Below are 15,043 nucleotides of genomic sequence, written 5' to 3'. Positions count from 1 at the left end.
TTATACCTATTGTGTTTTTTTTTTTTTTTTGTATTTAAATTGTATTAATAATTTTATTGGCTATCCAGTAACTATTGTTGTTGTTTGTTTTGTCGTGTCTTGGGTACATTTATAACTGATAAAAATGTTAACAATACTTCAAAATTCTAAAGTATTTGTTATTAAACATAAGGTTTGGTATTGTGCTTACTCATAATTTCAAAATATGTCTTAACGCAATTATCATCACAATTTTGTCCACATAATTTGTTTAACTACAATGGGTAAACAATGAATTTACTACAATGTTTGAATATTTCACCATCCTACCACCCATATTTGTACAACTAAAAATAGATAGATACTTATTGTAGGCATTCTAAATATTTAAGGTTTGTATGTTAATTTTAATTGTTTAAAATATTTTAGTTTAATATATTGTTCTTGTAGGGTTTTTACTGTGTATAAATCAAATAATATAATTTAATATTCCTTTTTTTTATGTTTTTGATTGTGTTAAGACTTAGAATAATAAGTAACAAAACATTTTAAGGGTTTGAAATCTCAGGACATCAGTAGATGATGTAGTTAGTAGGTACACAATTTAGATATACACACTAGCATATTGTTAATTATACATTTTTCATTTTTTTTATAGCGTTTTAGGATTTTTGAAGTTTTTGAATCCAAAATTTGTATTTTAAAATATTTTAAAATCACATACTTTTATATGATTTATATATACATTCAATAAAATATAGTTAAGTACAACTAGATAAATAAATAATCTAAACCTATAAAAAAAATAAATAATTTATGGAAATAGTTGTTTTTCCAGATTATAGATGTCCAAAACAATCAGTTCTATATGTTAAACTTTTTTACAATCCTTTAAATGTGCATTTTCATTTATACGGAATTTATATCGAAATTATTAAAAATAATAATAAATGTGATACATTATTCTGGAATTTTTGGGCGTAATAGCATTTTTTTTAGGTTTCTTAGGGTATTAAAATCTCAGCTTTAATTATAAATAACTTAACTTTGTAGAAATTTGTTTTTTTTTGTTATCTTATCATTTTTTTATGCTTTGAATTTGAATGCAAATATTCTCAAAACCAAATTAAAAGTAAGGAAACCATACATTAAAAAATTATTAAAAACAGTCTAAATTTTAAGTTTTTAAAATTAACTTATTAAAGTATATTATTATTTTTAACATCTAATTAAGTAAAATGTGTTATAAAAAAAATTAAGGATAATATAGAATGATTATATAATATATTATTTATTTATTATTAAGTGCATAGATATTATGTTATCATTGTATTATATTGAGGTCTATAATTACTATATATAAAATTTGTACTAATAATTGTGTTTAATACTTTTTCATATTATGCTGTATCAAAGTTTTAATTAAATTAATTAGAAAAAACTTTAATGTTCTTTTTTTTGTACCGTCAGATTATTTTGAACTTGAAATAGCAATTTGTTGGTCAAAAATTATTTATTATTTATGTTTATTATTACATATTCATTAGTTTACATTCTATTATTTTGTACTTTTTAATCATATTTTATGTAACTTTTGACTTTCTTAAGTACCTGTAAAATACATTTTTAGTTGCCCGTATGAATCAGGTTGTGTTTTACTACATATCATTTTATTGAATCATACAAATGTACAACCTTTTTATTACCTGCTGATCAAACTTGTAAAGTGTTCTAATAAATGTATTTAAAGTTAATTTTAAATACAAAAATACTTTTTTATTTAACCTAAAATATTGTTTTAAATTTACACACATTTTGAGTATTACTTACTTAATTTATATATTTAATTATCATCAAGAAGATGAATTTCAATTTTATTAAGCATACATGACATAAAATCTTGAAAGAACTCGCTCTAAAATAACAAAATGCTAAAGTTATACTTTTTTAAATTATCTACTAAATATCTACTCACAAATAGATACTAGACGTAGGTGGAAAATATAATATTTTTTTTAGCTAAATATTAAAAAATACTAATTCAAAATTTCATACTACCTACTGGCTAATTTCGTACAATCTACATAATATACGTGTTTTTCTCTAGTTAAATATTAATACTGAGTGTGACTCATTGATACAATTTTCATACATGTTTATGAACATTGATCATACAAATGTTTTAACTGTCTAACTGTTAATAAAATACATAAAATATTTAACTTATTTAGAATAAATTATAAAATATTAATGAACCTATTGAACAACCAATTAGGTTAGATATACCCAATAAATTGTGAGACACGTAAGCGGCCACAATTAATAATCTATTAAAATAACTTTTATTGACTTTTTTTAAAACCTTCCCCGTAACTCGACCGATGTATTAGTGAAAACCGTATTAAAATAAGTAGAGTTCTTTTCGAGATATGCTCGTACATACAAAAAAGGGGCAGTGTTTTTCAACCATATTATGCATGTTATGTAAGTACATGTTATAAACATTCCTCTTGAATCATTCTATCAATTAAAAATCACATCAAAATCCGTTGCGTAGTTTTAAAGATCTAAGCATACAGGCAGACAACGGGATTTTGTTAAGATTAAGATTTATTATTATTTTTTTTTTTAATTTGAATATTTTCTATATGTTTGTGTCCATAGCAACCATTAATAAACAAAAATGTCTATCGTAAATCTCAAAATTCCCTTTTGAGCACCTCCCAGGGGTGTTTCTCTTCTATATTATGCATGTTATAAATATATATATATATATAAACCTTCCTCTTAAATCACTCTCAATAAAATACAGCATCAAAATCCGTTGTGTAGTTTTAAAGATCTAAGCATACAGAGAGAAAAAGGGACTTAGTTCTATATAATATGTTAAGACTACGCAGTAGATAGTCAAAATGCAGTGTACTGGATGATACGTGGGCCATAAGCATTTCCGAGAAGATTGTGAACGGACACAGCATTCGTGGGAACCGGATATTCTTATCGATTGGCTGGGGAGAGAGATAGGACTAATTAAGAGACCCGAAACGGCCTGTTTTCAGACGTGTTTTACACGAGCTAGACGGACAACCTTCACGTCAGTTAGTTTTTCTAAAACATATTTTGGACTTGGAATGTTTTCGGGCATAATTAATTTTGTACTTAGAAAAGTATACCAGTGAATCGAATATTTTTTGAACACTTCAACTGGACTATTCTACGGTCATAGTTATACCAATTCACAACTCCACAAGTGTTTATCTGAGTGACTGAGTAATACAATTATCTATAACAACTTCAAATTTCAATTTAAACAAGACTATACATTTTTTTGCATCTGAGTTCATCCTTTTATCCCTTGTACGTCACCTGCAAGAGGAGACTTACTAAAATATTATATTGTTGTATACTTGTATCAATGCAGGATAGTAAATAATGATCCGTCTCCATTTAAGCTGTAGCCAGGACAAGGATGGACCTGATAAGACCGCAGGGCACGCGTCATTCATGCCTACAGGACTGTCAGACGAAGCTCCACTCCTAGTCTGCATGCCACCTGCGGACTTTCTGGCCTTGGAAAGGACTAGAGTCAAGACCAGCCTCGCCGAACCGCCGCCGGAGGGCCGTCCTCTCCCTCACGCGAAGATCAAGGCCATCGAACGGATGACCAACATCTGGGAATGGGAGAGGAGATAGAGGGTCTCCGCCTAGGCCACCTGGACCCACAGGCTCATCCCAGATGTCGTCAGGTGGGAGGCGCGTACGGTTCCCAGGATAGTACCGAAGACCTTTCCATATGACCCAGGCACTAACTGGACACGGGTGCTTTCAACAGTGCATCGCACAGGTAGGGCCGTTAGTCCCCACTGCATGCACTGCTCTAGCATATCAGATACGGCTGAGCATGTTTTATTGCCCACAATGGGAGGTCTAAAGGGGACTTCAGTATGCGCCTCGAACGTCCACTGGCTCAAGTAGACATTATCCTATTATCGTATTTTTTATTTATGTTATACACTCGAATTAAGATATACTTAATAAATATCTTAATGTATATCTTAATTCGTGGTCATACATCATCCGTTAATATTTAGATAGGTACAACCAATTAGTTATATATATATATGTTATAAGTAATAACCGCATATTCATATAATTATAATATACGATTATATTTCTACTGTAGTTTTTTTTTTGTTAAATGTTCGGAAATGACATTCATGAAATCTGGTCGTGATCGCCACCCCCTTTTCTATATATGGACCTGATTGTGTATGGCTAATCCGCGACTATTTTCTTAACCTGTGCAGGTGAGATTGCCCATCATAATCGGAACGCGGTCCTGAGATCGCATCGCCCCCTCGTTGTATTCTCACAGCGTATTTTAATAGGATTTATGACATTGATTTATGTATCATATGCTAATCTTTAACTAATCCTTTATGTTATTTAATGTATCTAAAACGAGACGGATCATAATTATATAATATCGTATATTATTTGGTACGTCACACTGACCTATAAAATGACTTATTTTTCATCTATCAATACCCACACACCCATATTAATTAAGGTGTTGTCCGAGCAATACGTGGACCCTATGTTACGCGCCACGAGCCAAGACAATGTGACAGGGATTTTCTGTCCTCCGATTGTTAGTACGTCAAACACTGCAAGCTCTTAGACTTCCAGGGATTTGCATATATTTACTAGCAATCGCTACGGAGAGTAGCCCTTGGCAGCCGGAGTGTTCGAAAACTAATTTTTCCCTAAAAAAAATGTATATTTGTAAATGTCTTAATATGTAATTGTTTTTATTATTAATTTTGTGTAATGTATTAATTTAAAATTAATAAGCGATAATAATGCTTAAGCAGTTCCGACAGGGTTGTCGATGCCACAAAAAAAAAGGATAACAAATAATAATAAATGATTTTAATAAAACTGCTGCTAATGATAACTGATTTCAAATAAAAAAATCTTAGCATCTACGATTCACGGGTAACTACCAAAACTAAGTGAGATTAAAAGGATGCTTAACATACAGTGCCGCAACTACCGGGGGGTGAAAGAAACCCCCAGGCCCCCGTGTCCCATCGAATCATAACAATAGGCCAGAGGCCACACCATTTGGATACCTATGCATATTTGTCTGAATTATTATGTTTAAAATCTAATAGCTAATACACAATATTTAATATAGCATCTCGTTTGAATGAAAAATAAAATTAATTATCTTATTCCTTTTAGGCAGGCCATAACAACATTAACTATTATTCAATAAAACTGTAAGTAATAAATAGCTATAATAAATCTAAGAATTTAGAAATTGACTTCTTTATTTTTACTTAAAAATAGAATATTTTTGTAGATATTAACACAGATTTTATTCTGTGATATTAACTTACCCTTTATATATTTTCCTGCAGTGTCGTATCAAGGTGGGTGGTTGGAAGAAAATAATTAGTATGGGTTGCCTGCCTGCCCACTTTACCACTCCCATATGTGCAGTGTGTTGTATTTTAATGGTATTTTTTATGGGCTTATTGGTACATGGGCTCCATAATATTTGCATGCACACCCATCAATATATATACCAAGTTGCGGCACTGTTGACCTAATATAGTAATATAATGCACTCTCAATATACCTAGGCACGTACGTCGCACACAAAATTTCTTAACTATCGAATTCCATTGTACTAAAATTACACTGTCTAAGAGTAAAACCCAATTGTATACCAATTTTCCCCTTTGTGAAATTGATTGTCTATTATATTTGTCGAATGACAAAAAAGGGATTACTCCCTAAAATACGACACGATTACGTGGGTACTTATTAAACAATATATTCCGATGGTGTCAATTTTTTTGTAAAGAACAATATATTTTTTTAAAACTGTAGGCGTATGGGTATTAGAAAATTAACTTGATTTAAAATCACAAATTTGACACAACTATTCGAAATTTTCGTTTTGGTTTCCATATACCTATATGTGCGATTTTAAATTTTATAAAAAATACCTACAGTGTACCTATTTCAGTAAACAAGAAATATTTCAGTTCAATGACCTTGGATTGATATGGGATTTTCGGGAGGAGATAGAAAATACAGAAATACAATTTTTTTATGTTTTTAAAATTTTCAGTTCTTTTAGTATATTGTAGACTGTAGTGTACTAGTGTGTTCTTTCGTTTTCAATACCAAATTGTCTTAAGTCATTTTGACCTCTTATTAACTGTGGCTCTAAAACCAAAATTGTCTGGATGAAGCTGAAAGAGTCGTATTGAGCTAGACAAATACGCGGAATCGCAAAATCGCAGTCATAGCGTGCGATAAAATAAATTAAAATATTATTAAAACGTTGTTCTTGCAAGTCTAAAACGTTCACGTGGATTTACATTTTACATGACGTGGTATCATGCGTTCCGGGTGAGCTATCGGTGTTCACGGCGTGCGGTGGTGTGTTGTGCGTCAAATAGTTACGCAAGGCGTAGAGGAGATCATACACCTTCCTGTTGTACCAAAAACCAACGCGGCGAAGTATATTGGCCAACTGTGAAACGCCGAAGTAGCCGGCCTGCTTGTCTGCGCGGGCCTCCGCGTACCGGTCGTCCAACTCGCGGCCGTCCACGGCCACCCAGCCGTAACTCCTGCGCACCGCCTTCGCCCACTGACCGTCCCACGCCAACCGCTGTCCGTCGGTGGAAGTCGGCTCGTAGTCAACGGCCTCAAGTCGGTCCGCGTAATCGACGTTTATCGCAGCCGCGGCCATTCGTGCCGCGCCGCTGACGGCCATGTCCAACCGTTTCACCGCTAACCGACTGCCAGACACGTCTGCCAACCGCTGCATCAGGCCGCCCAGCTCCGCACACTGCCCGTCCACGTACACGGGGTCGGCGCGTTTTGACGACGAACAGGCCACCACGCACCGGACAATGTCGTTGACGCTGTGGCAGATCGAGTCGACGGCCGCGGCGATCAAGTGTACGCGCCCGGTGTTGCCACTGATGCCACAAACCACAGGGCGCGCGTCCGACCGTCCGTACGGCGCCGACGGCAGGCCACCGAACGCCGGCACCATGTACGCTTGGTGTTCGGTCATTGTCGACCTTCCCAAAGCATAGGTGTTGATGCAATCGTCCCACGACTTGGTCAGGCCCATATTCTTCAGCCAGCACACGACGGCGCTAGCCCTGGACACTGCCAGCAAGCCATACACGATTTTCGGACGTTTCCGGTCAGCCATGTTTGGCTCGCAATAGCCGACTACGGGCCATGGCCCTAAGGTTGGTTGCAAGCGTGGCGGGCCATGGTCGTACGCGCCCAGCACCACAGCCGTCCGGTCTGTCAGCGTGACGGCCACCTGCCCGCGGCGGTAGCACGCCTGTGCGTATAGCATGGCGCTGGGACGGGCCATCGTCACGTGAATGGATAGCCCGTAAAGGGGGCCATCAATGATCACCGACGCCGAGCGTTTGTCCAGCCTGCGGATCGTGGGCCAAGCAGCGGGTGTCAGACCGTGGGACCGCATGGCGTCGAAGTCCCAGCGCAGCGTGGCCAGATCCAGCAGCCCAGTGTACGACGCGTTCGTCACGTCCGTTTGGTAAGTGTGGCCGCGCGTCAGCTTCCACGTCAGCCACGCGTCTAGTGGGCCAAACCGGCAGTCGTCCGCGGTGCACCGCACGGCCAACGACCGCTGGAGCAACCATTTCACGGCCGCGGCCGTCCCGCCTTCGGTCATCCGAACGTCCGTCCAGTGAATGAAGTTGTGCACCGCTTTGCCAGTGACCGCGTTCCACGCTACCAACGTGGCCATCTCGTTGATGATGGCTACTGACTTAATGTACGTGATCGGAATGCCGTCCCGATACATCTTGTCCAACGCGTCGCCGATCACCCGCAGCACAGCTTCCCAAACAACGTCCGGGTCCTGTTCTACGTTGCCCTGACTCATCGGCGACTCCTTCTCTGCAGTACAGCTCACACCCCCATCGGTTACCGCGTCGGTGGCCGGCGTGGGTGTCCCCACGACGCATGATGACACCGCCGCCACAGATTGCTGATCTGAGCTTTCAACATTTCTGCCGCCTTTCCGGTCTTTCGACTGTGCGGTTATTAACGGAAACGTCTCTGCAGATGTGACCACTTCGCTGCCGTCCCTGGTCGATACCACTGTGAATCGAACTTCGTCCGACTCGACCGACAGTACCGCTATGACTTCAGTTTGTTTCATTTTTTAGTTAAGGTGTATACGGCATAGTGGAGTTTTAATATTTAGATTTTTTTTTTGTTTGCTAATTGTTGCTATGTTACGGCAAATTTAAATTTGTAATTTGTAGTAGAGGTACACGATAATTAATGTTTTTCCTAAGAAATTATGATTGATGTTGATTGACAAAAAAATCATGATAATAACACTTAATGCGAACATAAAATATGGAAATAAAATACTTACAAAACAATAATGTATTTACATACCTACGTTAAGTATTTTTATACAAAACATTTATATTGAAATCGAGGCCGTAGATGGAACAAATTTTCGGGAGGAGTTTAAACCCAAATCCTATATTTTCATAGGATAAAACAAGTTAACTTAATCATTACCAGTATACAATATACCTATTAATTTAAATGGTGATATATACGTTAAAAGAAAAAAATTGAAAAATTTTACTTTTTTCGAACTAAGGTGTTTTCGACATACCTGTTGATAGCTTTTTTAATACAAGTTTTACTTTTAGTGAATTTTGTGGTGGAAGGATTTACGAGGGAACTTCAAAACTAAGCTAGATAGTTTACGGCAATGTCAACTAACAGCTTTGCCGAAAAAGGATTTACGAGGGAACTTCAAAACTAAGCTAGATAGTTTACGGCAATGTCAACTAACAGCTTTGCCGAAAAAAATGATCAGAAATGTTTGTTCTAATCGTCTAACAATAGGAATGAGATTGAAAACAGTATTTATAACGAAGTTTATGTTACATAGGTTTCTAAAAGGAAGGAGCTTAATTTGACGCCTCAAACTGCGCTATACTATTTATATAAATGACGATTTATACGGTAATTGAAAAAAATTGGAAAATGTTACTTTTTTCGAACTAAGGTGTAGCAACACATGAACTATATAGGATCACCGACATTGATGACTATAATAGCGCATAAACTCTAGTGAAATAATGTGAAAAATAAAAATTATTTATTTTGAATAGTTTTATTGTAATCATCGATTAATAATATATTAACAATATTAATATATTATCGTAAATGAAATACACAAACAATTACTTATTAAAGAAAACCTGTGCGCGTATTGGTATTATTTTGATTGAAAAAATACGAATGACACATTCAAAATGTCAAACACGATCTATACATTTAATTTTATTCTATTTTGTGTGTTTATTCTTGATTCTATTGACTATATTATTGTAACAATATAATATTAATTTATATTGTTTTCAAACGTTTGAATTAAACGCCCACTACGAGTTTCATCATAATATTATAGTTTACGTCTTGTTTGCACACATTTTTTCCAATACCGATAATATCGAATACGTTGTCCGCATGATCTATAAACATACGAAAAAAAAACAAAAATACTTAAGAACTAAACATCATTGCGTTTAAATGTACTTATATATATTATAAAATAATGCACTGTAACACTATTTGCTATTTTGCTGGCATTAGATTCGCTTACACAGCATACGCCGTTGTATTAAAATATATTAAGTTATAATATACTACTGTCTACTACGTACTGGAGACTAGCTATAAATATATGATAATAATAATATGAGAGTTTACCTAAAATAACTATACAACGAATAGCCTCATGGTTAGGATGGTTGTTATTACAATATAGGTATTATGAACTCGAATACTTCTGGGGCCCAAACACAACGAAATACTAATTGGCAAGTTATATGAAAGTAATCAACCTTCGGAGAAACCATTTCTAAGAAATGAGATAATGCGTGGGGAGTGCAAGATTAAACAAAGGTTAGTAACCACACGAGAATATGACCAATGATAAATGCTATAAGCGCGATCAAATATTATAATAATAGATACAGCAGTAATATTAATATAACATTATTGTTAGTGTACCAGACATATATGATAACATCACACAGTGGTACTTTACAGGTCAGAAACATGACCCCTTAGAAAAACGGAAGAAATAAGATTAGGTATTTTCGAAAAGAGAATTCTATGGAGAATTTTCAGACCATACAAGAATAGTCAAACCGATGAATGGAGGAAAATACATAATCGGGAACCCCAGGTCCTTTTTCAACACCCTAGCATTACAATGGAAATATCTTTAAGAAGACTTAAATGGGAGGACATGTATGGAAAAAACAGAAGTCAATAATAAGGACCGCGATCGAAAATAATCCTGCAGGAAAACGACCTCTGAGTAGACCTCGCCTGAGATGGGAGGACTGTGGTCGGTGTCACCAGAGTCCAGGGATGTTTGGAGCGATGATAAGACCTGGAACAGGATGGAGAGAAGCTGCAGAGACAGACAGATTGGATGTCTGATGTCAAAGGAAGTTTTACCCTATGAAGAAGATTGTTGTTAGTATAACAACGCAGTACTTTATCAAAAGTGCTACGAATGAAATCGCATATTTGATATTTCTTAAACACTTAGAAATATTGGGTGATCCGAGAATACTAATACATAGAGATAATTTTATAGTTTAAAATTGTATCACAATTTATTTTGAATTGTTTAAATAAAACGAATTAACAAATGAATCAGTCTACATAATTTATTACAATTCTACCTTATCCTATGATCTCATCATCGGTTTCCCTATACGCGGGATTTAATCACTATATATATAGCTATACGAACAACAAGTGAATAATTATAAGATTGTATCTATAATGTCGTAAAATTATATTTCTTAATAAAAGTAATGTCCGCAATAGCCACTATAATAAAAAGAGAAAAAAATCATACGTACATACGTAAACATTTGAAAATTTACTATTTTATTTCTCGTCACTTGTAGTCTCAGATTTTCGGCGTTATTCATCCGCATGGCATGAAGTAGTAGAATTTTATGTTGTAGATCACTTGTCGTCCAATCACTGCTGTACAAAGCAAGATTCATCGAATCTTTCTAAAAAATAATTTAATAATGTGAAGAATGACGTAAGTCAACATTGTTACGTTACAATAAGTCACGGGTAGATCGATGCGGTATTTTATGTAAATTCAGTGATTACAATTTATTAAATTTTATTAAATCATTCGAAATTTGAAGTACTTCCAACAGGCCTCATATTTTGTATTTTATACTATAGTCTACAATAATTAACAAGTAACGCGTGGACGTTGAGTAGATGTGCAGCGTAGTCCGGTATTGGTGTAACAGTTAAGTTAATGAAATGCCAAAAGTAACTAGCTAAGTTAAAAAGTTAAAATTGAATTAACTTTTTAACTTAATTTTAACTTTTTAACTCGTTAATGCCCAGCCTTGAATATTATTAATACAATAACGTATGTTCGTTTATACCTATTACCTATACAATCTAGATTTTGCGTGTACGAAAAATTAGAGCGTTGAATTAATGATTATATTTTATACAATAAACCATTAAAAATAACTAACAGTTTTTTATACGCAACTATAGTACTAATTATAATTTAGTATATTATTCAATTGTGTATAACGTACTTGTTCGTTGACGTCGTCGAATAAGTAGCAGATAACATATATATGAAATAAAAACGTCGATATCGCTGCAAATATTCTCAAGTTCAACGCAGATAACAATGAAATACCATTAAAATAGTTCTAAATAATGCAAAAGCACCAACCCGTAAATATTAAATTTCTCGCATTTAGCCATTTATAGGTATGCATATTATTTATAATAATTATAATAATAAACTAAATAGAATTAATTTTACCAGCATTATGATACAGGACAGTAGCATTATTATTAAAGACTCTGAAGCTAGTTGAGTAAGTACCACAGGTCGAAATACTCGGTAAATGTTTTTCATGTTTCTGGAATAATAAATTATTACATTATTTTATTAACGAATCACATCATACGTTTGATGGAATAAACGGTTTTGTGTCACAGATCCATCATATTATATGCGTTAAAACAATTATTTTTCAAGCGCTTGAACAATAGTATGTAGATATGTATACTATAATGTGTTTTGATTCCATGAAGTAGATAATTCTTATTTACATATTATTGCTATATGCAATATGTAAGATTGAAGATTTCACGTAAGATACATTTGTTATATAATAAAAATAATTTTAAATCTTTTGTACTACCTACTTCGGTGTATGTGCAAAAAAATTACATTCATCAAAGGTATATAGGTATATATACAACCTAGTTATATGCATATATTGACGTAGCCACTATTAACATCATTGTCAGAAGAGGTCAATAATGTATAAATTCTGCTTGATAAAAAAAGTATATTTCAGACAATAAATTATAACATACAATTTTCGCCCATCTATAAAACGAACTCTTATTAATATTGCAGAATATTATATTAATACGGATTTTAGATTTTTGTATTGTCTAAAGTTATATTATGATTTCAACTTGATCACTTTCCAAGCATAGAATAACATTTAAAAAAATTATCTAAATAACTAATATATAGCCATACAAATATAGCTGGTATATAGCCTGATACTTATATTATATTATTTTGGTCACAATAATTTTGAAAAATAAGAATATACACATAAACTCAGCTATAGGTATAATACTATCATAGGACCCCCCCCCCTCTTATACGTCTATATAATATTATACTGTATGAACACGTGAACTAAATATTTGTATGAGAAATAAACTTGAAACGAATATAGTCACAATAGCTATATATAGGTTAGGTTACCCTATACTTACTCAATAACACGCTGTTGATCGTAAATCAAACTCTTGAAATCAAACATCGATTCTGATTCTTTGTGATGCTTAACATTTTTTGTACGATTATCTACCGACACGAGAATGAAAAAAAAATGGTAATCGATGTAGACCAGTAGTTATTTAAATTTTAAATACCTATCCTTCATAACAAATTATAACGCAGATATTGTATTATTGTGTAGGTATAATAACTTACTCTTGAAGTCATTATATCGTGTGAAATTGAATGCACTGAAAGAATTCGAAATAGTTTTTAACTGATACTTGAACGTAATATTCATCGACAGCAGTAACACATCGAAATTCATCGTGCAATGACACCATAGCACCAGTGTGATAAATTCTATCCCGTAATAAATCATGAAATTGTCGTTGTAGAATCGATCGGTTGCCGGGAATGCGAAATTCATTATGTTGAAACGGTAACGGTAAATCTCGTCGTTCTGTTCTACGATTAAAAAATAATTTGTGACAAACAGCGGACCCAATGACCAAGATACTATGAGATTCAACCACATAAACATAATTAGTATCGAATACGACGTGGACTTGGATCGGCCCTCTTCAAGTATACGCCTATCGTGATACTTGTAAGACAAGTCGTCGATAGACGTCATCTGTATGCAGTTCCATATCGTATCTGAATTTTGGAGTATGTAATAGAGTTTTAAAATCGAGAGCACATCGGATGTAATTAACATCGAATACATCATCACTGTATTGATGTCGTCCGAAAAATAATATATGTTTGCAACAAATATAAAGGCCACCGACGAAAGGATCGACATTTGAACTACGGACATGCATTTGAATACGTTGTGACCAAACACTTTTAGACTCCGCGAATCCAATAATTGATAGAATCCAGTTTTTTTCATTAATCGCATATTTATCATAAAGTTGTCCTCGTTCTTCGATACCGTCTTTATCCCGGTGGCCATTTTTTAAAACGACCTAAATTTAAACATTTATTTTAATAAACGCCATCGTGGTTGTCATACATTATTATGTTCAAATATAAGTATTTAATATCATCATAAAATATAAAGCCTTGGTGGATTTCTGAGTACTTTTATGTACGTACATTGTACTATGGAACTATTCATTACAATTAAATTTCATAAATGACAGATAAAAGTTTACATTAAAAATTAAAAATATTTACAACTGAAATTGTTATTATTTACTATAATACAACCGTGAGAATCATGATACTATACACTTACTCTCTGGACGTCCCTCGTATAGTCGTATATACATACCTACCGATGGGTAGTAAAAGAATAATTGGATCAAAAAGCTATATTATACTCTCTACTCAAACATCTTCAAAAATAAACGTTTACCCGTTTGTCAACTTACCAACAATACTAGTTGAATACGACAGTGTTTAGAACAATCAGGCACATTTATAATATATTGACAGGAATGAAGGACTTATGTAGAAACTGATGACCTGCCTCGTCGACCGACCAACTACATATTGCATGTTCCTGTATATAGGTACAGGTAAATATTATAATATATTTTTAAGACAAGTATATGATTACACTAATTATTATACATAAACATATTGGACATCAATCAAAATAATTTCATGTTTTATTCACGATTTGTATAATATTATTGTATACCTGCAACAGTATATTATATTATTATTTATAATTAATTACACGTGGATTTAATTTAATATTCATAAATCGACCTTTGAATTTAAATGTACAATACGGATTTAATACATAGGTACCTACATCATTATATAAGATACATCATAATCATATGTTTGAAAACTTAATGTCGTGTTAGGTCGGTTGAACATATAGTGGTGTGAGGGGGGGGGAGTTAGTGTAATTTAAACTTTTTAAATAATATGAAGACGAAATTGAAGTTATAACCCACAGTTGGCTATTCTATACCAGCCCGGGGAGAATGAACGATCAATACGACCGTTAAATAAACTTATAGTGTGTCCTGGTATTTGACATTTTGGCCGAGGGATGTAGCACGGAAATTAGTGGTATAATAATGTATAATCTAACCATGTAGGTACCTATTATTATTTATTATACAATAATATTATGTTACTGTGCAGCCATTGACGAACGAGACATTTTCCAGACTA

General features: G+C 33.9%; 2 protein-coding genes across 2 annotated transcripts; both read right to left on the bottom strand.

Annotated features, from left to right (window-relative positions):
* Window positions 1-6,098: 6,098 nt before the first annotated feature.
* LOC103309135 (glycerol kinase-like) lies at window positions 6,099-8,493 on the bottom strand. The gene has a single exon (XM_008183824.2). It carries the CDS (start codon window positions 8,210-8,212, stop codon window positions 6,374-6,376), a length of 1,839 nt encoding a protein of 612 aa, XP_008182046.1. The 5' UTR covers window positions 8,213-8,493; the 3' UTR covers window positions 6,099-6,373.
* Window positions 8,494-9,337: 844 nt separating this feature from the next.
* LOC115034222 lies at window positions 9,338-14,047 on the bottom strand. The gene is made up of 5 exons (XM_029490322.1): window positions 13,118-14,047; window positions 12,898-12,988; window positions 11,918-12,017; window positions 11,682-11,801; window positions 9,338-11,123 (listed from the first exon to the last, which is right to left on the bottom strand). Exons 1-5 carry the CDS (start codon window positions 13,860-13,862, stop codon window positions 10,905-10,907), a joined length of 1,275 nt encoding a protein of 424 aa, XP_029346182.1. The 5' UTR covers window positions 13,863-14,047; the 3' UTR covers window positions 9,338-10,904.
* Window positions 14,048-15,043: the final 996 nt, after the last annotated feature.

The sequence above is a fragment of the Acyrthosiphon pisum genome, chromosome A2, assembly GCF_005508785.2.
Source record: "Acyrthosiphon pisum isolate AL4f chromosome A2, pea_aphid_22Mar2018_4r6ur, whole genome shotgun sequence".
Lineage (NCBI taxonomy): Eukaryota > Metazoa > Arthropoda > Insecta > Hemiptera > Aphididae > Acyrthosiphon > Acyrthosiphon pisum.
The sequence above is the reverse complement of the archived record's forward strand: the minus strand, read 5'-3'. Positions and strand labels throughout refer to the sequence as shown.